At 42.3% G+C, this 24385-nt stretch overlaps 2 protein-coding genes across 6 annotated transcripts in view; both read left to right on the top strand.

Moving 5' to 3' along the window:
• The window catches only part of LOC135523426 (cytohesin-1-like), a 44443-nt gene extending 25846 nt beyond the window's left edge, over positions 1-18597 (top strand). For 4 of the 5 annotated variants that reach the window (XM_064950090.1, XM_064950091.1, XM_064950092.1 and 1 more), the window contains exons 2-13: positions 502-584; positions 7612-7676; positions 12385-12451; positions 12556-12674; positions 13456-13536; positions 13657-13769; positions 13859-14007; positions 15087-15198; positions 16624-16700; positions 16783-16854; positions 16965-17119; positions 17416-18597. In XM_064950090.1, coding sequence (XP_064806162.1) covers positions 502-584; positions 7612-7676; positions 12385-12451; positions 12556-12674; positions 13456-13536; positions 13657-13769; positions 13859-14007; positions 15087-15198; positions 16624-16700; positions 16783-16854; positions 16965-17119; positions 17416-17494 — 1172 coding nt within the window. In that variant the 3' untranslated portion in view covers positions 17495-18597. The remainder of the gene's footprint in view (positions 1-501; positions 585-7611; positions 7677-12384; positions 12452-12555; positions 12675-13455; positions 13537-13656; positions 13770-13858; positions 14008-15086; positions 15199-16623; positions 16701-16782; positions 16855-16964; positions 17120-17415) is intronic. The other variant, XM_064950095.1, reaches the window with a different exon arrangement.
• Positions 18598-18696: 99 nt separating this feature from the next.
• LOC135523423 (dynein axonemal heavy chain 17-like) overlaps positions 18697-24385 on the top strand; it is an 89270-nt gene continuing 83581 nt past the window's right edge. Inside the window, exons 1-3 of the mRNA XM_064950088.1 lie at positions 18697-19371; positions 20978-21168; positions 21256-21448. Of these exons, the coding sequence (XP_064806160.1) occupies positions 19033-19371; positions 20978-21168; positions 21256-21448 (723 nt within the window). The 5' untranslated portion in view covers positions 18697-19032. The remainder of the gene's footprint in view (positions 19372-20977; positions 21169-21255; positions 21449-24385) is intronic.

Genomic DNA, 24385 nt, shown 5'->3' on the forward strand with positions numbered 1-24385 from the left:
GCCTCTAATACTGCGGGGGGAAGTGAGGGAGAAAAAAAATACCCCCCCTCCTCCTCTGAAATAACACATGGATTTTGGGAGTGTGTGTGCTCGCGGAAGTGAAGTTATTCTCAGCTTCAATGTTAAAATGGTAGCTGATAGTTTGGTCCCCTGCTCCAGCCTACTGCAGCTGCCCTATGGTGTAATGGGTGTGTCCTTTTCTTCCTCCCCGATGGACATGTGGTTCTCTTATCTTTGTACTGCATATATTGTTCAGGCCTGTGTGGGCGTCTGGAAGGTTTTGGTTGGTCTTGTAAGTGCTTGCGGGATGGGGAGAGGGTGGGATGGATGGAGAGAGAGGGATGTGGCTGGTTTGTTGTGTGTGTGTGTGTGTCACCCCAGTCAGTGGCTAGGAGGCTGTTTGGGAGGTATTACTTTGATTGATCTAGGCTATGTTGCCATGGTGACCCAGAGCACTGTTATTCTCACCTCCCCCCTCGCTCGCTCTCTCCCCCCTCTTAGTACCTGATGATCTGAGTCCCGAGGAGAGACAGGAGTTGGAGAGCATCCGCCGTAGGAAACAAGAACTACTGCAGGACATACAGGTAACACACACAGAGTAGCAAACCGCTGGCACTTTCAAACCATTACTGCTAAATGCAAAGCAGCTGATTCTGTTATGGAATGTCAACTTTCTCTCTCTGCGGTTTCAATTGCTTATTGAAATGTGAAATCCAAGAACTGCATGTCCAAAGAATTAGGACCTCCTCCCCTACACTTGACCCCTAATTTCTGCAGTGCACAGTATGCCTCTTCACTAACCAGTCATGAGAGAGGGAGACAAAGAGAAGGAAGGAAGGGGGAGAAGGAAGAGAATGCATTATGTCCACTAGAGCGTTACACTCTTTCATGATAGATGAGGCTCTGTCTAGGGCTGTGTTTGTGTGTTTCTGTCTAGCCTTGTACTGCACTTCCCCCATACCCAGCATTTACCCTCTGATCTGGAAGAATTCGATCCTACAATGGGATTGTGTGTGTATGTGCATACAGTACCAGTCAAAAGTTTGGACACAGTTACTCATTCCAGGGTTTTTCTTTATTGTTCTACAATGCAGAAAATAGACTATGAAATAACACATGGAATCATGTAGTTACCAAAAAAAGTTTAACAAATTAAAATATATTTTCTATTTTTCGAAAGTAGCCGATCTTTGCCTCGATGACAGGCATCCTCTCAACCAGCTTCATGGGGAATGCTTTTCCAACAGTCTTGAATGAGTTCCAACATATGCTGAGCACTTGTTGACTGCTTTTTCTTCACTCTGTGTTCCAACTCATCCGATACCATCTCAACTGGGTTGAGAGTGGGTGATTGTGGAGGCCAGGTCATCTGATTTGTGGTGGAAAAAGTACCCAATTGTCATACTTGAGTAAAAGTATAGATACCTTAATAGAAAGTTACTCATGTCAGCCAGTAAAATACCACTTGAGTAAAAGTATTTGGTTTTAAATATACTCATGTATCAAAATTTAACGTAAACATAATTTATAATTCCTTATTAAGTGTGACTGGATAGCCAGGGTCACACTCCAACATTATTTACAAATGATGCATTTGTGTTTAGTGAGTCCGCCAGACCTGAGGCAGTAGGGATGGCCACGTGTTCTCTTGATAAGTGTGTGAATTTGGCTATTTTCCTGTCCTGTTAAGCATTCAAAATGCAATGAGTACTTTTGGTTGTCAGGGAAAATGTATGGAGTAAAAAGTACAACATTTTCTTTAGGAATGGAGTGAAGTAAAAGTAGTCCAATATAAATAGTAAAGTACAGATACCCCAAAAAGCTACTTAAGTAGTAGTTTATCTTCTTTGGGACTGGGGGGCAGTATTGAATAGCTTGGCTGAATAAGGTGCCCAGAGTAAACTGCCTGCTACTCAGGCCCAGAAGCTAGAATATGCATATCATATAATAATTATTTTGCTGTTGGAATGATGTCTGTGAGTATAACATAACTCATATGGCAGGCAAAAGCCTGAGAGAAAATCCAATCAGGAAGTGGGAAATCTGAGGTTTGTAGGTTTGTATACAGTGTAAATGGGGTCAGATTTCACTTCCTAAGGCTTCCACTAGTCAGCAGTCTTTAGAACCTTGTTTCAGGCTTCTACTGTCAAGGGGGAGCGAATGAGAGCTGTTTGAGTCAGGTGTCTGGCAGAATGCCATGAGCTAAGTCACGAGCACGGCCGTGAGTGCGAGCTGCGTTCCCTTTCATTTCTAAAGACAAAGGAATTGTCCGGTTGGAATATTATTGAAGATTTATGATAAAAACATCCTCAAGATTGATTTATACATTGTTTTGACATGTTTCTATGAACTGTAATGGAACTGTTTTGACTTTTCGTCTGGACTAAGTGCCTGCCTTTGTGAATTTGGATTTGTGAACAAAAAGGAGGTATTTGGACATAAATTATGGACTTTATCGAACAAAACAAACATTTATTGTGGACTTGAAATTCCTGGGAGTGCATTCCGATGAAGGTCATCAAAGGTAAGTGAATATTTATAATGCTATATCTGAATTTTGTGAAACCTCTCCTTGGTTTGAAAATGGCTGTATGTTTTTCTGTGGCTAGGTGCTGACCTAACATAATTGCATGGTGTGCTTTTACTGTAAAAAGAAAATTGAAATCTGACACAGCGGTTGCATTAAGGAGAAGTTTATCTATAATCGTACGTATAACACTTGTATCTTAGATCAATGTTTATGATGAGTATTTCTGTAATTTGATGTGGCTTTCTGCACTTTCACCGGATGTTTGTTTGAGACAATGCATTTCTGAACATAACACACCAATTTCAAATTAGGTTTTTGGACATAAAGTTGAACATTATCGAACAAAACACACATTTATTGTCTAACATGGAGTCCTGGGAGTGCCATCCGGTGAAGATCATCAAAGGTTAGTGATTAATTTTAACGCTATTTCTGTCTTTTGTGACACCTCTCCTTCTTTGGAAAATGGCTGTATGGTTTTCTGTGGCTCGGTGCTGACCTAACATAATCACAAAGTGTGCTTTCGCCGTAAAGTATTCTTTAAAATCAAACACTTGCTGGATTAACAAGAAGGTTATCTTTAAAATGGTGTATAGTACTTGTATGTTTGAGGAATTTTAATTGTGAGATTTCTGTTTGAATTTGGCGCCCTGCAATTTCACTGGCTAGCGTCCCACATATCCCAGAGAGGTAAAGTATTTTTACCTATGTACTTTACACCACTGCATCTGATGCAGCACTCCGTTTATCTCCTTCTTGGTCAAATAGCCGTTATACAGCCTGGAGGTTGTTGAAAAAAAAAATGATAGTCCCACTAAGCGCAAACCAGATGGCTGCAAAATGCTGTGGTAGCCATGCTGGTTAAGTGTGCCTTGAATTCTAAATAAATCAGACAGTCACCAGCAAACCACCCCCACACATCACGCCTCCTCCGTGCTTCACGGTGGGAACCACACATGAGGAGACCATCGGTTCACCTACTCTGCGTCTCACAATGACATGGCGGTTGGAACCAAAAATCTAATTTGCACTCATCAGACCAAAGGACAGATTTCCTCCAGTCTAGTGTCCATTGCTCGTGTTTCTTGGCCCGAGAAAGTCTCCTTCTTATTGGTGGCTGTTAGTGGGTTCTTTGCAGCAATTTGACCATGAAGGCCTGATTCACGCAGTCACCTCTGAACAGTTGATGTTGAGATGTGTCTGTTACTTGAACTCGGTGAAGCATTTATTTGGGCTGCAATTTCTGAGGCTGGTAACTTTTTAATGAACTTATCCTCTGCAGCAGAGGTAACTCTGGGTCTTCCTTTCCTGTGGCGGTCTTCATGAGAGCCAGTTTCATCATAGTGCGTGATGGTTTTTGCGGCTGCACATAAAGAAACTTTCAAAGTTCTTGAAATGTTCTGTATTGACTGACCTTCATGCCTTAAAGTAATGATAAATTGTCTTTCCTTTGTTTATTTGAGCCGTTTTTGAAATAATATGGTCTTTTACCAAATCGGGATATATTCTGTATACCTTGTCCCAACACAACTGATTGACTCAAACGCATTGCGAAGGAAAGAAATTCCACCAATTTAACTTTTAGCAAGGCACATCTGTTAATTGAAATGCATTCCAGGTGACTACCTCATAAAGCTGGTTGAGAGAATGCCAAGAGTGTGCAAAGCTGTCATCAAGGCAAGGGTGGTTACTTTAAAGAATTTATAATATATAAAATATATTTGGTTAAATAAATCAATTTTTTTGGTTACTACATGTTTCCATATGTTTATAGTTTTGATGTCTAAACTTTTCTAGAATGTCGAAAATAGTAAAAATAATGAAAAACCCTTGAATGAGTAGGTGTCAACCTTTGACTGGTACTTTATATACAGTGCATTTGGAAAGTTTTCAGACCCATTGACTTCTTCCGCATTTTTTAACATTAGCCTTATTCTAAAATGTATTCAATTGTTTTTTTTCTCCCCTCAATCTACACGCAATGCCCCATAATGACAAAGCAAAATCTGGTTAACACATTTTTTGATTATTTATATATATATATATATATATATATTGCCGTTTTTATATATATATATATATATATATATAAACGGCAATATCACATTTACTTAAGTATTCAGACCCTTTACTCAGTACTTTGTTGAAGCACCTTTGGCAGCGATTACAGCCTCGAGTTGTCTTGGGTATGACGCTACAAGCTTGGCACACCTGTATTTGGGGAGTTCCTCCCATTCTTCTGTGCAGTTCCTCTCAACCTCTGTCAGGTTGGATGGGGAGTGTTACTGCACAGCTATTTTCAAGTCTCTCCAGAGATGTTCAATTCCAGGCTCTGGCTGGGTCACTCAAGGACATTCAGAGACTTGTCCCAAAGCCACTGCTGCGTTGTCTTGGCTGTGTGCTTGGGTTGTTGTCCTGTCGGAAGGTGAACCCCCCCCCCTCCGAGGTCCTGAGCGCTCTGGAGCAGGTTTTCATCAAGGATCTCTCTGTACTTGGCTCCGTTCAGCTTTCCCTCGATTCTGACTAGTCTCCCAGTCCTTGCCGCTGAAAAACATCCCCACAGCATGATGTTGCCACCACCTTGCTCCACCATAGGGATGGTGCCAGGTTTCTTTCAGACATGCCACTTTGCATTCAAGCCAAAGAGTTTTTATCTTGGTTTAATCAGACCAAACAATCTTGTTTCTCATGGTCTGAGAGGTGTCTTTTGGCAAACTTCAAGAGGGCTGTCATGTGCTTTTTTGCTGAGGATTGTCTTGTGTCTGGTCACTCTACCATAAAGGCCTGATTGGTGGAGTCCTGCAGAGATTGTTGTCCATCTGGAAGATTCTCCCATCTCCACAGAGGAACTCTAGAGCCCTGTCAGAGTAACCATCGGGTTCTTGGTCATCTCCCTGACCTGACCAAGGCCCTTCTCCCCCGATTGCTCAGTTTGGCCGGACCGCCAGCTCTAGGAAGAGTCTTGGTGGTTCCAAACTTCTTCCATTTAAGAATGATTGAGGCCACTGTGTTCTTGGGGACCTTCAATGCTGCAGACATTTTTTTTTTTGGTACCCTTCCCCAGATTTGTGCCTCGACACAATCCTGTCTCGGAGCTCTTACGGGCAATTCCTTCAACCTCATTGCTTGGTTTTTGCTCTGACATGCACTGTCAACTGTGGGACCTTATATAAACAGGTGCGTGTGCCTTTCCAAATCATGTACATCAATTGAATATACCACAGGTGGACTCCAATCAAGTTGTAGAAACATCCTCAAGGATGATCAATGGAAACAGGATGCACCTGACCTCAAATTTGAGTCTCATAGCAAAGGGTCTGAATACTTATGTAAGGTATTTCAGTTTTTTATTTTTATTTTAGCTAACTTGGATTAGCTAACACATGCCATTGGAACACAGGAGTGGTGGTTGCTGATAATGGGCCTCTGTACGCCCATGTAGATATTCCATAGAAAATCAGCCGTTTCCAGCTACAATAGTCATTTACAACATTAACTATCTACACTGTATTTCTGATACGTTTGATATTTAAAAAGAAAAATGCAATTTCTAAGTGACCCCAAACTTTTGAACGTGTGTGTGTGTGTGTGTGTGTGTGTGTGTGTTATATATATTTTTAACACACACACTGAACAAAAATACAGTTCATATAAGGAAACCAATCAATTTAAATAAATGAATAATTTCCAAATCTTTGGATTTCACATGACTGGGCAGGGGCGCAGCCATGGGTGTGCCTGGAAGGGCATAGGCCCAACCACTTAGGAGCTAGGCTGACCCACTTGGGAGCCAGGCCCAGCCAGGAGTTTTTCCCCACAAGGGCTTTATTACAGACATACTCCTACAGTACATATAAGGAAATTAGTCAATTGAAATGCATTTATTAGGCCGTAATCTATGGATTTCACATGGATGGTCAGGGGCGCTGCCATTGGTGGGCCTGGGAGGGCATATGTAAGTATGTCACAGCGGCTCCAGTTCCCCCTCCCTGGTGCTCGAGGGCGCCAGGGTACCCGTCATATGTGTCTGTTACCATCATTACACTCAGCTGCGCTCATTGGACTCACCTGGACTCCCTCACTTTGTTGATTTGTCCCTGCATATATGTCTGTTCCTCTGTGTTCCCTGTAGTAGTATTGTTTGTTGTGTTTATGTCCAGACGCTTTCCTTGTTCCGCTGCATGTCCGTCTATATTAAATAGTTCTCTCCCTGCGCCTGCTTCTCATCTCCTGCGTTGAGCGTTACAAAGTAAGTATGTACATACGCACATGTCTGGATCTGAATGCGAGAGTGTGTGCTGCTCTCTGCACGTACACGGCTTTGAGGATTAGGAGAGTATGTATGAGAAACAAGCCACACTACCAACCCCCAATACACACATCCCCCTCTGCCCAGTGCTGCTGTGTAAAGAGATTGATTGAGTTCATTAGTGGGTTTGACTGCCTCCCCCTTTGTTTCATCTCTCTGTTTCTGTGTCTTTGATCTTAGCGGCTCTGGTTAGCCAATCAGGGGCTTAGATTTTGACCTGCCCCCTCCTAACCTGACCCTGAAAGGGAGAGCGAGAGTGCATATGAAAGAGAGAAAAAACATGTTAAACTGGTGTCAAGGGCAAAGAAGGCAGGGGATTGTAGATCTGGGTCAGGTGAAGAGAGGGTGGCGGGAGGGAGGGTTGGTCTGGTTTGACCCCAGCTAGCAGAAGGTGCACCAGTTACTTGTGGGGGACCATCTGTAGAAGATTCACCCACTCTGCACACAACCCATAGGACTGCCTAGACGGAACATCTCTTACACAACATATCAACATACCTGTGTGTCTCCTGTCAGGATGCTGGAAACGTCCTTGTTCAGAAGCAGATATTTCCCAGTTAGCGAAATACACCAATTACACGCTCTCTCGCCTTTATTCCTCCCTCCCTTTTAGTGCCTTGGGTATTAGTATTATCTGAAGCTGGATCAAAGCCACTCTGTGAGATTGAGGGAGGGTCAGATTTCTCGTGTGTGTGATTAAGTGACTGATCAAATAGATCTAACTGTACCATGCACTCGTTCTCTCTCTCTCTCTCTTGCTCACTCCATCTAGAGGCTGAAGGGTGAGATAGCAGAGGTGACAAATGAAATTGACAACCTAGGCATAACCGACGAAAGGTGTGTGTGTGTGTGTGTTTCCATGTCCTGTTATTGCCTTAGTATTTGATTGTGTGCAACTCTACTGAGTAATGTACTGTATGTACTTTGTGGTGTTGGGGGAGGGTGTAGACACCATGGTGATGGCGGTGGGTGTTGGGGGAGGGAGTAGACACCATGGTGTTGGGGGAGGGAGTAGACACCATGATGATGGGGGAGGGAGTAGAATCATCCTTAGTGAAGTGTCCTCAACCTCCCCACCCACTGACCCATAGTATTGGTGATGATGTCGGTGATCGTGTGTGCTTCTCTCATTGAAGACGCTGATGGGTCTGGGACAGTGGTCGCCCCAAGGCTACAGACACTAAAATGGGTTAATGGGGCTGTTCATTGCATGTATGATGTCTTTAGAGAGCATAATATAACTATATATATTATGAGCTCTAAAGACTCTAAAAGTCCTTTGTAAACCATTCATAAAGCTTTTATACACCTTATAGATATACCCTTTCTACATTGTATAGGGCATAGACACTGAGTGTACAAAACATTAGGAACGCTTTCACTTGGTCAGTCTATGATTCCTTATTGATGTCACTTGTTAAATCCACTTCAATCAGTGTAGATTAAGGGGAGGAGACAGGTTAAAGAAGGATTTTTTTTTAAAGCCTTGAGACAATTGAGACATGGATTGTGTGTGCCATTGAGGGTGAATGGGCAAGACAAAATATTGAAGTGCCTTTTTGAACGGGGTATGGTAGTAGGTGCAACTTGCACCGGTTTGTGTGCGTCTTAACTGCAACACTGCTGGGTTTTTCACGCTCAACAGTTTCCCGTGTGTATCATGAATTGTCCACCACCCAAAGGACATCCAGTCAACTTGACACAACTGTGGAAAGCACTGGAATCATCATGGGCCAGCATCCCTGTGGAACGCTTTCAACACCTTGTAGAGCCCATGCCCAATGAACTGAGGACAAAGGGGGGGAGCGCGACTCAATATTAGGAAGGTGTCCTTAATGTTTTGTACACTCAGTCCTTTTGTACATTTATAGGGTAATTACACTATAAAGTGTGTATAAAAGCTTTATGAATTGTTTACAAAGGTTTTTTTTAACAGTTTACAAAGGCGTTACAATGTTCTAAAGGCCTAGTGCTGAGTGATTCAGTTCTTCTTGAAGTCGGGTTGGTTCGATTATTAATAAATAATCACGAATTTCTATTTTGGTTTCGAACATTTAAAAAAAAATGGTTGTGGGTTGAATGCTTTAACAACCCATAATAAAAACAATTTCATAAAAGCCCATGATGGTACTGCCTGCTCATGATTTTTTTACCTAGCAGGCGTAAAAGAAACCCAGACCAGACAAGTAACAGCACAATGGAGTATGATCATTGTAGTTAGTTTAGTGCACAAAAAGTGATAATTATGTAGAACACTGGCCTGTTGGAAACTACATCTCACAGTTCGGACATGAGAATTACTCTAGAGAAACTATGGCGCATTGAGTTCACAATAAAAAAATACAATTCTAATAATTGAACCGTCTTCGGTAAATTAGTTGTTTAAAAACAACTAGAAATAACCTACATTTCTGTTAATCGCTCAGCACTACAAAGGCCATTTGAGTTGTTTTCGAAGGCTCTATGCATGCGTTATACTGACTTCAAGTGGAACTGACAGCGTTTTAACTACTTTGCAGATATGATACAATCATATCAGTCAAAAATATAACATTCCCAGTTTGTTAAAAACAAACTATATAAGAGTTTTAAAAAATAGGTTCTATTTGACTCAAAATTCCATGATTTATAGTAAGGCATTGTTGGAGAATAGATGGATGCAGTTCAATGCATGATGAATATAATTTTACAATACATTTCTTGGTAGTCCAAACAATACTGAATTTGAACAACTAGTTAGGCAGAGGTGAATTTACAAACTATGCTATCTACTAGGAATAATTTCAGAGCACCCTCGTCTGTGTGCCAGAGTGCAGACTAACTGAGGAATTTAAGAACGCGCGACACCAGCTGAATATGACCGGTGTCAGTAAATTTGGGCAAAAAAAGTTAAATCGTCTGGAACGCTGCGTTCTTTTGTTTGAGTCTGGAAGTAGCTAGCAAGCTAGCCAACTTTAGCCAGTTAGCTTGGGTGCTTGACTGCCGTTATGAGGAACGCTCAGATTAACCCTACTCCTCGGCCAGTGTCCAGTGTTAATCGTGCAGTGTACGCTCGGAGAGCGACACACTCTGTCTGTAAATTCAATCTGATAATGCTCTGAGTTTACGAATGACTCCGAACACACTGGAGGCAGAGGCAATCTATGAACGCACCCTTAGCTAGTTGTGTTAGAGTTGCATCAATTTGAATCTGGTATCAGGATAAATATGACATTGAGCCACCGATTGTATACTATGTATTTTTTATTAGCTAAGCAATAAGTGGTAAATGCAATTTTCCAATATACGGGCTCTCTGTCCAACCTCGCAGGGCAAACAGAGAACTAACTTGTTCTTGACAAAGCTATTATAAATATACTCTGACAGAAAAAGTTCCTGCTTCTGAGCCGGCCTGTCAGAGTAAAGACTGGGCGTGGTTTAGACTCACCCAGCCTATCGTTGATTGTTGTCGTACGAGCTGGTACCAACCCCCGGGTGCTCCAGTTGATAGATGTAACTTGCTGTGTCGTGTATCTATGCGCTCATTCCCTAGATACCGTTATCACATATCTGGTTTCTGTTATTGTTAAGTTTGAGTTCTAACAAAAAACAGTCTGTGGTTTGCTACACTACGTTCTGTATGTGTCCGTTTTTATGTTATTCTGTATTTTTCCATCATGAGAAAGGCCCATGGCCCTGAAACTGTTAACAATGTTGCAAGTCAGCTATGTTGCATAACACCTACATACATCCACACAAGCCAACAGCAGATAATATTCAATTGCATATATGGTAACGGGCTATAGTGCATAACACAGAATCCTCTCAGTTGTCAGTCAAATGTATTTGGCATTGATCAAAATTAATAGTCAGGCAGGCAATTTCCCCTTCACACGTGGGTTTGGACAATCATACATAGGTAGGCAAGCTGCAGAAGGACAAGCAGGCTACTATTCCCCATCGTTTATCAGTGCAACTAGCTGAACATGTTTGAGAGGGTTTTTCTAATGTCCCCTAGCATTAGTTGTTGATCTTGTTGATGGGCATAAGTGAGGGAGAGAACTTACTTTTTACATGCTTGTTTGATCAATAGGACTGTAAAGTTCCCAAATGTAAGAGGACTCTTGTGATATTACACCGAACAAAAATATAAGTGCAACATGCAGCAATTTCAAAGATTTTACTTCGTTACAGTTCATATAAGAAAAATCTGTCAATTGAAATCAATAAATTGGACCCGAATCATCTATGGATTTCACATGACTGGGAATACAGTTGAACATCTTGGCCATGTACTGTTATAATCTTCACCCGGCACAGCCAGAAGAGGACTGGCCACCCCTCAGAGCCTGGTTCCTCTCTAGGTTTCTTCCTAGGTTCCTGCCTTTCTAGGGAGTTTTTCCTAGTCACTGTGCTTCTAAATCTGCATCGCTTTCTGTTTGGGGTTTTAGGCTGGGTTTCTGTAAGCACTTTATGATATCAGCTGATGTAGGAAGGGCCATAGAAATAAATGTGATATGTCTTCTCCAGCGTGCCAGTGGCTATCGACGGTGAGCACGCAGATGAGCTTCCCTGAGACGTTTCTGACAGTTTGTACAGATTCTTTGGTTGTGCAAAGAACAGTTTCATGGGGTGGGTGTTTAACCATGCCAGCATGGTTGGACATACTTCCAAATTCTCTAAAAAGATGTTTTGAGGCTGTTTATGGTAGAGAAATGAACATTAAATTCCCTTGCAACAGCTCTGGTGGACATTCCTGCAGTCTTCATGCCAATTGCACGTGCCATAAACAATTTACATCTGTGACATTATGTTGTGACAAAACTGCACATTTGAGAGAGGCCATTTATTGTCCCCTCACAAGGTGCACCTGTGTAATGATCATGCTGTTTAATCAGCTTCTTTAAATGCCATACCAGTCAGGTGGATGGATTATCTTGGCAATGGAGAAATGCTCACTAACAGGGATACAAACAAATTTGTGCACAACATTTCTGAGAAATAAGCTTTTTGAGTGTGTGAAACATTTCTGGGATCTTTTATTTCAGCTAAAGTGGGACCAAAACTTTACATGTTGGGTTTTTATATTTTTGTTCAGTGTACATATTTGCAGTAATCCGTTTGTTTATTTTGTGGCTTTTGGCGAATGCATTGTAATGCGCTGAAGTCGCCCTTTTGCTACTGCCTGTAAACACACAGTTCAGTTCAAAGTGAATGATGGCAGGCCCGTATGACAAATGGCTTGTTTGCATCAAGGCCTAGTGTAGATCTAATTGGACTCCGGTCCTGGATGAGACAGATGGTTTTATTACCTGTGGTGTCTAATTGTCCAACCCACGGCCGCTTTCCCACTCTATATTGCTATAGAATTTTCACAAATGCCTTACTATACGTCATTCCCAAAAAATTATGGAAACGTGAAACTCACCATATTTAAGCACTTGCTTGTCAGAAAGTGTAAAAAAAGGGTGTCATTCTTGCAGGGGGTATATATGAACAGATTTGAATAAGATTTCATGTTGCTAAAACACTGTCAGTTCCACCTTAATGACTGTTGTGTCTGTAGGAAAAGCATGCAGAGAAACAAGCAGGTGTCCATGGGGTGCAAGAAGTTCAACATGGACCCAAAGAAGGTGAAGCCCAATCGTAAACCAGCCTCTATCACCCACTCTGTTCTGTGATTGGTGCTCTGGCTGTGGTTCTGTGTTCTGATTTGGCTGTGTGTACCATCAATCAGGGGATCCGGTTTTTGATTGACAGCGGTCTGCTGAAGAACACCAGTGATGACATCGCCCAGTTCCTCTATAAAGGGGAGGGGCTAAACAAGACCGCCATCGGAGACTATCTGGGGGAGAGGTGAGAAACGGGAGAGTAAAAAGAGTGAGAGTGTGGGAGAGACATTGAAAGAGATTGATGGATGAGCTGTTAAGTGGGTTAATGCAGGGATTCCCAAACTCGTTCCTGCCCCCCCTGGGTGCACGCTTAGTTTTTTTGCCCTAGCACTACTCAGCTGACTCAAATAATCAAAGCTTGATGATGAGTTGGTTATTTGTATCAAATCTAACTTTTTTTATTTGTCACATGCGCTGAATACAACCAGTCTAGACCTTACTGTGAAATTCTTACTTACAAGCCCTTAACCAACAGTGCAGTTCAAGAAGAGTTAAGAAAATATTTAGCAAGAAACAGCTGTGTAGTGCTAGGGTAAAAAACAAAACTGGCACCAAGGGGAGGCTCCAGGACCAAGTTTGGGAAACTGGTTTAATGCATTCTCAACTCAGTGATATTGATTTTGCTCATTTCTTTCTGGACACACACACACACATGTGCTGGCCACAGAGAGGAGGCAAGGATTAGGAGATTATAGATTGAATCTATTAGATTATATTTGGGTATGTTTCTGGTTTCATAGCTTTTTTTCTGATAAATCTCCTTAACTTACCTAGGCCCTGTTCAGTTGGCAAGAAACATTCGGATATGGAATGAAACATGAAGAAACCGCATTGAACTTGTCCAATAAGAAAGACTACTTTTCGGTTTCAAAACGTTTAGCTACAGTATTCCCTACTGAACGCAACGCTGATCTAGTCGCTTTTATGACCATACACCTTAATACTCTTTGAATGTGTTTCTGTAGAGAGGATTTCAATCTTGAGGTTCTACAAGCCTTTGTGGAGCTACATGAGTTTACTGACCTTAACCTGGTCCAGGCCCTCAGGTAACACATACACATATGCTCACCATACACACACACACACACACACACACACACACACACACACACACACACACACACACACACACACACACACTTATGTTTGCATGTCCTCTCCCCCAGGCAGTTCCTGTGGAGTTTCCGGTTGCCAGGTGAAGCCCAGAAGATCGATCGCATGATGGAGGCGTTTGCCCAGAGATACTGTCACTGTAACCCTGGCGTCTTCCAGCACAGCGGTATAGAAAGGCCACCGCAAACACACACTTGCGTGCACGCACGCACGCTCACACACACACTAACTTCCCCGTCCATCGCTGTGTTCCAGATACGTGTTATGTGTTGTCGTTTGCTGTGATCATGCTGAACACCAGTCTCCATAACCCCAATGTGAAGGACAAACCCTCCCACCAGAGATTCACCACCATGAACAGAGGAATCAACGATGGCGGAGACTTACCTGAGGATCTACTCAGGGTATCTATCAATCTGTATCTCTCCCCATCACTCTCTCCATCCCTCTGTTGTTCTAGCAAGCTCTCTCTATTCCCCTCCCTTTTCCTTTACCTGTCCCTCCCTCTATCCATAGTATACTAGGATTGGCTGAGGACCTGAGCCCTATACTATGTACGTGGTTTGAGGAGTTAGCAAGGTAACTTTGGTCAGTTCTGAGTTCAACTCTGGATACATGGTACCATGAAAGTCGCTCACCTTTTTAGCCAGGTCAATTTCTATGGCAACGAATCCTTCAGAACTAACCTGCTCCTGGGCGGGTTAGGGACTAAGAATGTTAGTTATCCGCTTTTGGCTAGATGCATCTGTGTGGTTCCTCTGTGCATCATCTATTAGAATTAGAATTACTGTCTTACCTCAATTAGCCACGAAATCCCTAGTTTGAAAGCGACTGTTTTCTTGAAGCTGTGCCATGCCATTTTCCCTGCATTTCCCCACACGTGGGCTGGCCCCCTAGCAATTCGAGTTCTAGCCAATGAGCTTCAGCCCCTTGCATTTTCAGAGACAGCTTTTGGTGCTACTTAGAGGACTACTGGCTAAAAAGTATACAAAAGTACTGGCAAATCTATTTTTAATACTTTTATTTAATAAAAAATGGTGCTCATGATAAGCACACCAAAGACCGCATTAACGATATGTAATAAAAGAGACTGCTCTTCAACAAGCCTATATCACACTGAATTTGCTAGATGACTTTTCTTTCATTTTGATTTCGGCACAAATGAAAATGTGACATTGACTCGCCAATGGATTGATGTTTCAGCATTGTCTCAATGAAGAGTTTGGCTTTCGACTAGACACTTGTGACATGCATGCACAGTTACAAGCCTGCTAGAGTTAGCGGCAGGTGGACAATCAATATCTAACGTCGTAGTATGGATAAAGCCTGAGCTGAAATGTGAAGCTAACTGAAGCTGGTTAACTTTAGAAAACCCTGAGTAGATCTAGCTTCAATTGTAGTATACCCCCATTCTGTGTTTGCATCAAACGTCTTATGATCTCTTTCTCGCTCTCTTTCTTTCCATTCCCTTCTCTCTTTGTAGAACCTGTATGAGAGTATAAAGAACGAACCCTTTAAGATCCCAGAGGATGATGGGAACGACCTCACACACACTTTCTTCAACCCCGACCGGGAGGGCTGGCTACTCAAACTAGGTAAATGTCAACTTTGCAGTTTACATTAAGTGGAGAACAGGACAGACAGTTTTATTGATGTTGCCACTGCTCTCTGGTGGACAGATGCAGACCTACACTCTCTCCAGTTTGGTCTTCTCAGTCATACATATATTGAACAAAGATATAATGCAACATGTAAAGCAGGGGTACTCAACTCTGACCCTACGAGGTCCGGAGCCTGCTGGTCCTACCTGATAATTAATTGCACACACCTGGTGTCCCAGGTCTAAATCGGTCCCTAATTAGAGGGGAATAATAAATAAATAAAGGGGAACTGTCTTTGAGGTCCAGAGTTGAGTTTGAGGGATGTAAAGTGTTGGTCCCATGTTTCATGAGTTGAGAAAACAGATCCCATAAATGTTCCATATACACAAAAAGCTTATTTCGCTCAAATGCTGTGCACAAATGTGTTAATATCCCTGTTAGTGAGCATTTCTCCTTTGCCAAGATAATCCATCCACCAGACAGGTGTGGCATGTAAAGCAGCTGATTAAACAGCGTGTAACCACGCCAGCCAGGACCTTCACATCCGGCTTCACCTGTGTGATTGTCTGAGACCAGCCACCCGGACAGCTGATAAACTGAGGAGTATTTCAGTCTGTAATAAAGCCCTTTTGTGGAGAGAAACTCATACTGATTGTCGGTCCTGGCCCACCCAGGGCTGCTCTCCTGCCCAGTCATGTGAACTCCATAGATTACGGCCTAATACATTTGATTTAAATTGTCTGATTTCATTATATGAACTGTAACTCAGTAAAATCGTTGAAATTGTTGCATGTTGTGTCTTAATATTTTTGTTCAGTATAGAATGGAGCCTAATTATGGTATAAAATTTGTAGAAATATTAATGGCTTAATGTAGTTTATTTTGTCTTTTTTCTTCATTTGTTTTGTTTGGGTGATTTTGGTCTCCAGGAGGTATGTAAATATATATGTCTGGATTGGAAACTTTACCCTCCCCAGCCTGTATGTGCTTTGCTTCAGAGTGCTGCTTCCCTACTACCCACCGCTCTGTCCAATTAAAATCTACTGTTAACTATGATTTCATTATAAAGAATGAAATGGTGTTTAATTGTTGGCAAGATGTGATTTATCTGCTCTGTGTTACTCATGCTGTGAGGTCTAAGGTTATCAACCTCTAAAAGCAAACAACCTTTAAACGTAACCCTACCATCCAATCAACATGCCATCTAATGCATTGTTTTCATGGTCGACTTTGTTGTCGTCATGATGTGCCTTCTGAGAAGCATGACTGCATTAAAGATGACCTGGAACACGCCCATAGGCTCCTGCCTGGTACTGGCTGATGTCTGTGCTGCCGTCTGTCTGGAGTGTCTAGGGGCAACTTTAATCTTTGCATTTAGCTTCTATGAATCCTGATTGAACTGACCTTTAACCCCCCCAGGAGGGCGTGTGAAGACGTGGAAGAGACGATGGTTCATCCTCACAGACAACTGCCTGTACTACTTTGAGTACACTACTGTGAGTTTTTCTTTTTCTGTCATGCTTTTTCTCCATTGCTTTCTTGGTATCAATTATGAGCTATAACCTTCTCTCCCTCCAGGATAAGGAGCCTAGGGGTATCATCCCTCTGGAGAATCTTAGTATTAGAGAGGTGGACGACTCTAAGAAACCAGTAAGTTACTCTCTCTCCCTCTCTTCCTGTGCTCGTTCTCCTGCAATTCTCCCTGTTTCCTTTTAGAAGCCTCTGTCACACCTCCCCCCTTCTCTCTCGCTCTCTCTCAGAACTGTTTTGAGCTGTTCATCCCGGACCACAGGGATCAGGTGATCAAGGCGTGTAAGACCGAGGCGGACGGACGCGTTGTCGAGGGCAACCACACCTTCTATCGAATTTCCGCCCCCACAGCTGAGGAGAAGGAAGAATGGATCACCAGCATCAAGTGAGATCTTGGCTGTCCAAATAACCTCTTCTTTCTGAAGTGTACACACATTCACTACTCCGCACAAGTTTAAAAGCATTGGATTGGTGTAGACATGGGCTAGGGGGACTTATACCAGTAATATCCTTTCATATACATGAAGGAAAGTGAACAAGTGCACACTTTGGGAGAAAGGAGGTATTTGGGACACAACCCTTCTCTTATTTCCATGCTGTCCTGTTCTTGATATGTACGATCCTGTTCTAGTCCCAAGCCAAATGTGAAATCAATATTGCTCTCCCCCCTCTTCCCTGTAGAAAAGCCATCAGCAAGGACCCCTTCTATGAGATGGTGGCAGCCCGGAAGAAGAAGGTGTCGGCTCTGACTAGCCCGTAGAAAGGCCCCAGGCTCCAGCACCTCACTCTACACTATAGCCCAGTGTCTATGGACCTGAACTAAAGGAATTACTAAAGGAACTATAGAATGATGTACATAAGAAAGCAGAATGTCCCCACAATCTGAAAGGTGGAAGCTGTCATCATATTGATTACATGTTGCATTCTTCAGATACACAAACACTGGAGGGGAAGGATTTTGAAGGGGCACGGGTTTAGGATGGAGATCAGGATGCAGAGAGGATTGGACCTCCTTCAGCGCCCTCTACAGGAAGTTACATCATGCAATATTTTGCTTTGATATAAAATGAACAGAGAAAGGTGCCATTAACCTCTTTTTACATAAACCTCTTCTCACAGTGCTGTCATTACTACAGAGCATCATCTCTTTCTGAAAGGTTCCCATAACAAACCACCACTGTTTCCTCTCTCGCTCTCTCTTTCTCCCCTTACGGGTCGAGATGATACTTTTTTGTTTTGTTAAATGTTTCCGGGACATTGGCCTGTGTCAGTGATCCGGGGGGTGAGATATGGGAGCTGAGTCGGCACAATAGTTAAAAAAAAATACTGTCTCAGCCGAAAGCCTTGTTATGCCATCACTGTGTTAGTTCTACTCTTATTTTAGTTTCTTGTTTTGATACCTCTGTTACTACATCTGCACAGTCATGTGGAAGGAGGTGGTATGGAGGGAGGGGAGAAAGAAATCAAGAAGGGGAGAGGGAAACAAAGGATCGTAATATATCACTACTCAGGTTGAAATATTCTGTCTCTTATTCTGATATTGTGATGAGTACTTTTGCAGAAGCAGTAAGTTTGCAGGGAAGGATACTTTTTACGAAGACCTTTCACAGTGTTCTTATACAGTTGTATGCTGTCTGTTACAAATGTGTTGTCTTATAAGATGCATTTCTGTCATCAGTGACCCCTTTGGAGGGCTGTGTTTTTTTGTTTTTCATTGGCAGATAAATTAATCAGTAATTTTTGTTCACAATGCACTGTTTATGAAATGTAAATCAAGCTTGAATTGTTTGTTTATCAATAATACATATAATTTCTTGTAAAGTTGTTTTGTATCATAAAAGTTTGTGCCTCTTTATGCCATCATATGTTTGTTTATTTGATTTGTTAACCAGATCTCAGATTTAACAAATCTCATGTTAATCTCATATTTGCTTTCTTTGTGTAATATTTGACTTTAAAGTTGTGTGTTAACTTCACCTATCGAGATGTTTTGCCATTGGATTTAACCACACAAGACAGAACTTGGAGACAGCCATAGAGATCCACCTATGGGCACAGCAATGATAGGGTCCACATTCAATAGCTCGAGGCTTTAGCGCTGATTGACCGTCCAAACAAAAACCGTTAGGAATGGGTGAACACTCTGAGCACGAGGAACGTATTTCACATTTGATTTCCAACGTTTTGTCAGTTGTAGTTTAGCTTGGTAGCTAACGTTAGCTGGTAAGATTAACGTACACTGAACATTAAGGAATAGCTAGCAAATAGTTGACTGTGGCTGTCAAACTGTAAGATAACATGGAGGGAGAAGATCAGAGGATCGTGTTTTTACAGAACGTGACTTTAAAGGCGCTAAAGTTGAAACCGGACAAATGGCAGAAGTTTATTGCCGGGGAGGAAACCCGAGCTTTGATCGGCAACTTCATTGAAAAATCCGACATCAATAGCCTTGTTATTTCTCTAAATGCTGCATCCCAACTTGTTTGCAGCCTTGAGTTTCCGCAAACAATTAAAAACAAAGCTGTATATTTTATCAAGAAAGATAAAGAAGTTATTACAAAAGACAATATAAAGAATGTATTTATTGGAGACGTCGCGAATTCCCCAGTGGACGCTACAATCGGCGCAATTGAGGGGGTGAGTAATGTTAGGCCAGGCCGCCTAGCTAGCCCAATGTCAACTAGTCTACAAGCTAATGCTTGACTTGGTCTGAAATAGGTGCCGGTGTTGGTGCCCCCCCCCCCCCCTTCGCGTTTTCATTTCTGCGACTTGTTTGCTAGTTGAGATTTCTGCTCTTCACTCTGTTCTCACTTTAGCCTACATTTCATTGATTTTAGTAGCAGCAAGCATTTGTCTGCAGTTTTTGGTTTGGCTATTTGTTTTAATTGTATGTGGCGGTTTATATTTAACGGTACAGTTGAAGTCGGAAGTTTACATAAACTTAAGTTGGGGTCATTAACTCGTTTTTCAACCACTCCACAAATTTGTTAACAAACTATAGTTTTGGCAAGTCGGTCCATCATCACACAATTTTTCCAACAATTGTTTTCAAGTTATTTAATTTATAATTCACTGTATCACAATTCCAGTGGGTCAGAAGTTTACATACACTAAATTGACTGCGCTTTTAAACAGCTTGAAAAATTACAGAAATTATGTCATGGCTTTAGAAGCTTCTGATAGGCTAATTGACATCATTTGAGTCAATTGGCGGTGTACCAGTGGATGTATTTCAAGGCCTACCTTCAAGCTCGGCTAGCTGTGTGGCAGGTAGCCTAGTGGTTAGAGGGTTGGACGAGTAACCAAAATAGTTGCAAGATTAAATCCCTGAGTTGACAAGGTAAAAATCTGTCGTTCTGCCCCTGAACAAGGCTGGTTGCCTTACCAGTTTGCCTGAACAAACTGATCCTAGGTTGTTATTGCAAATAATAAATGGTTCTTAACTGACTTGTCTAGTTAAATAAAGGTTAAAAAAATATTTAAACTCACTGCCTCTGCTTGACATCATGGGAAAATCAAAAGAAATCAGCCAAGACCTCATTTAAAACATTGTAGACCTCCACAAGTCTGGTTCATCCTTGGGAGCAATTTCCATCTGAAGGTACAATGTTCATCTGTACAAACAATAGTACGCAAGTATAAACACCATGACATAAGGACAAAGCCTTGACCTCAATCCTATAAAAAATGTGTGGGCAGAACTGAAGAAGCGTGTGTGAGCAAGGAGGCCTAAAAAACCTGACTCAGTTACACCAGCTCTGTCAGGAGGAATGGGACAAAATTCACCCAATTTATTGTGTAAGGCTACCCGAAACATTAAACAATTTAAAGGCAATGCTACCAAATACTAATTGAGTTTATATAAACTTCTGACCCACTGGGAATGTGATGAAAGATATAAAAGCTGAAATAAATCATTCTCTCTACTATTATTCTGACATTTCACATTCTTAAAATAAAGTGTTGATCCTAACTGACCTAAGACAGGGAATTTTTACTAGGATTAAATGTCAGAAATGGTGAAAAACGGAGTATAAGTGTATTTGGCTAAGGTGTATGTAAACTTCCGACTTCCACTGTAGGTGCAGGAGCTGCACAATATTTTTGAGCTAATATTCTAGCTACAAGAGGAATAGGAGCTCAAGCTGTAGCTAGAACATTTGAGGTGCTCGTACTCAAGGGACTGGTTGTAGCTATTGATAAATTAAACGGTCGCTCATAAATTTAACAAGTGTTTCTCCAGATTGCTTACCCTCTACACACCAACAAAGACAACACCAGATGCTGGCCCAGGGTGGTTTCAGATGATGTGTCTCGCCATGCACACAAACTGAAGAATGAAGTGTTCGTCGTTGGAGGTCAAATCAAAGGCAGAACATTCCTGCCATTACCAGCAAACGCAGATGCTCTTGAAGATTCAGAATACACCTACCGGTATTAAACTGTCACCTACCCTAATGTCTCAAATCGCATAATACATTCACCGTAATACAGTGCATTGTCTCCTTTCCCCCAATGCAGGCTCTCTTGCTCCATTGACAGTAAGTTGATGCATGCCTTTGAGACGGTGATAATCGACTGGACTCACCAGGTGACAGAGGTTCTTAGTAAAGACTCTGCCCAGCCGATCCTGGATGGACTGAACCCACTGCCCAGAGTGGAGTTTGATTTCTGGAACAACAGACTCGTGAACCTGGAGTGTATTTATGCACAGGTACCCTATTTTACAATATGAAAGATGATATTGTTGTTTGAAACGTGTGTCTTTGTGCGCTGTCAGTGCTAGGGGCTGTCCATGGTTCTGATTGGGTTAGGCCAACAATAGGTGGTGTTGAATCGACAGCGAAAGGGGACCTGCATTAGCAGGTCAGGATTCAATCAGATCAAGCACTAATCTTGCCTGATGACTCACACTAAATTATTCCCCTGATCTGACATTCTATACATACTTTAGTCTGATACTGCCATCATTGAAGTTGTTTGTGGTGACGAGGGGCATTTGTATTGTCATAAGCGATTGTATTGTCTCTAACCGATCAGAGTATCAAAGCCAATGACACATTTTCAAACCGCCGCTTTACCCACGTGTGTTCTGGCTCTCTCCCAACCCATCGTTTTCTGTACCGATCAGACGACCCCGAATGTGATCGCGTTCGGTGAAGGGTTGGGTAGGTACTCAGATCTAGACTCATTGCGGAGAAGAAACTAACGTCCGTGGGTGTGGCGTAGCGTTTCGTCGGAGAAAGGAGTCTGGATAGCCAGTAATAACCCGTGCTGGCTGACAGCTGCATAGCAGTAATGGTGCACAACTCCAGGATTCGTGGAGATGACTCCGACTCCTGTCGTTGGAGTAAAAGGAGTCGACTCTTGCTCGACTCCGACTCCTGTGGTCGTAGTTGAAGGAGTCGACTCTTGCTCGACTCCCAAAACATTCTGAAGCAGATGCGCATACATGTACACATCACCTCATTATTGCAGAGTCGTACTAGGAAGACTACATCTGCGTTCTAGAGGACTGACATGAGCATGATGCCGCCCACTTGCTCATCAACTTAGCCTATAAAATGCCTATTTTGTTTGAATTTAGAAGGTGATGTCTAGGAACTAGAATAGTTCAGAGATATTTCTGCCGAGCGCAGGATCCCAGTGCAGACGTTGCACTCTACGCTGATAAGCCTATTCTTTGCCATGTTATAGCCCTATTCAGACAGGTATTACTAGAGACTCTGGTTGAATGTTTACACAGTGTGTTTAATAAAGACATGAAAACGTATAATTGTTTGTGTGTTATTAGTTTAAGCACACTGTGTTTGTCTATTGTTGTGACTTAGATGAAGACCAGATAACATTTTATGACCAATTTATGCAGAAATCCAGGTAATTCCAAAGGGTTCACATACTTTTTCTTGCCACTGTAAATTGATGGTGTGATCATAATCATTATTATAGCGATCCATGGTAGATGTCCTTCCTTATAACAATGTCCACATCCTGCTGACATGAGCTTCTGAAAACCTACAGGAAGGTAGCTCTCCAGGAACAGGGTTGGAGTACCCTGACCTAGGACATCAACAAGCAGCCAGGGTTTCATTAAATAAGCTTTATGAAAAATACTTTTTTTTGCACATTTAGGCATAATTAAACTGATGCATTTGGCGACATCCAACTTCAATTTGCTGGCACAATGAATAATAGCTTAGCCATACTCATTCATAGCCTGGTATATACTTTTAGTCAATTTACGAGGCATTGCAAGACAAGACGTTGCGAGATATACAGATTACCAAGATATAGCCTATGCGCACGGTTCCGACTGTCTGTCTACCTGCACCAATCCCCTCTCTCCCTCGCTGGCTCCCCTGCTCTTTCTTTTTTCTATGAAAAACGCTAGTGTGTGTGTGGTGTTCGGTCTGTTGCGTGTAGAATAGCTCAGCCTACACATTGATAGCCCCTACTTTAGTGAACTTGTGTGAGACATTGCGATAGTTCGACATTGCGATAGGCTACAGCATTGCGATAGCCAATACATCTTTTGATTACCGATGTACAGTTCTGACTGTCTGTCTGATGGCTGTCATGCCTACCTATGGCTGTACCCTTCCCCTCTCTCTCCCTCCCTTTGCCGGTAAAGATGCAATAGTTTGTTCTCGGATGTAGACAATGGCAAATAGTTTCCTCCGTTGCAGAAATTCTGAATCTTATGAGGCGGAATCGAAGCTTGACACCCACAAATGGAAGTCGACACCGGGTGTCGGCGGGCAAGGAGTCGAAGAATTGATTATTTTGGAGTCGACTCCCCATCACTACATAGCAGATGTTTTGGTGGTGTCATTCACTTTCAATGGAAGGACAGCGATAGTGGGCGGCTGAACAGGACGGGACTCTCGAAATTAGAAACAATTCAATTGGCAAGTTCAGCTGTCAAGAAATGGGCGGGTTGTAATTTGATCCTACTGCTACGATTGGATAGAGCAAGTCTGTATCTCCGCTCCCTTTCACATCTCCCCATCGCTCATATACTTGCTTCTCATATCACTTGCTGCTGTTTACTGCTACTATGAGAACTAGCTCAAATACTTAAAGCCACAAATGTGAATTATATTTAACAAGGAGAGCGAGAGTAGGAAAAAAGTTAAAACAATGATGCACGTTCTGTCTGAATGACTGAAATCTGCCCATAGTTTGAGAAGTGAGAACACACACACACTGTTCTTGGTCCATAATCATGTAGGAATATTCTTAGGTAGCTAACCCTATTGACAACCCTTTATTTAGGCATTTTAAAACACTTTATTATTTCCCTATTATGACAATCATCTAATCCGACTATCAATTGTCAATTTACAGATACGATTGCGGCTGGTCGATTTTGGTCACTGTGTCAATTCATCCAGTTCTCAATACTGCACCTTTCTGTTGGATAATGATCTAGCTTGCTGCTGCAGATTTTTCCAGCTAGACATTCCTCTGCATTGTGCAGGGGGTGAGTGGCAGCTGGCATAGCAACAATTTCGCTATGTAGAAGGACTATCGGCTTAGCCGATAGAGAAAGGCCGGCTGATTATCAGGTCCTTGGACCATAAGGCGAAATGGTAACTCTAGCCAGCAGCATACCACCCTGCATCCCACTGCTGACTTGCTTCTGAAGCTA

Source organism: Oncorhynchus masou, chromosome 31, assembly GCF_036934945.1.
Source record: "Oncorhynchus masou masou isolate Uvic2021 chromosome 31, UVic_Omas_1.1, whole genome shotgun sequence".
Lineage (NCBI taxonomy): Eukaryota > Metazoa > Chordata > Actinopteri > Salmoniformes > Salmonidae > Oncorhynchus > Oncorhynchus masou.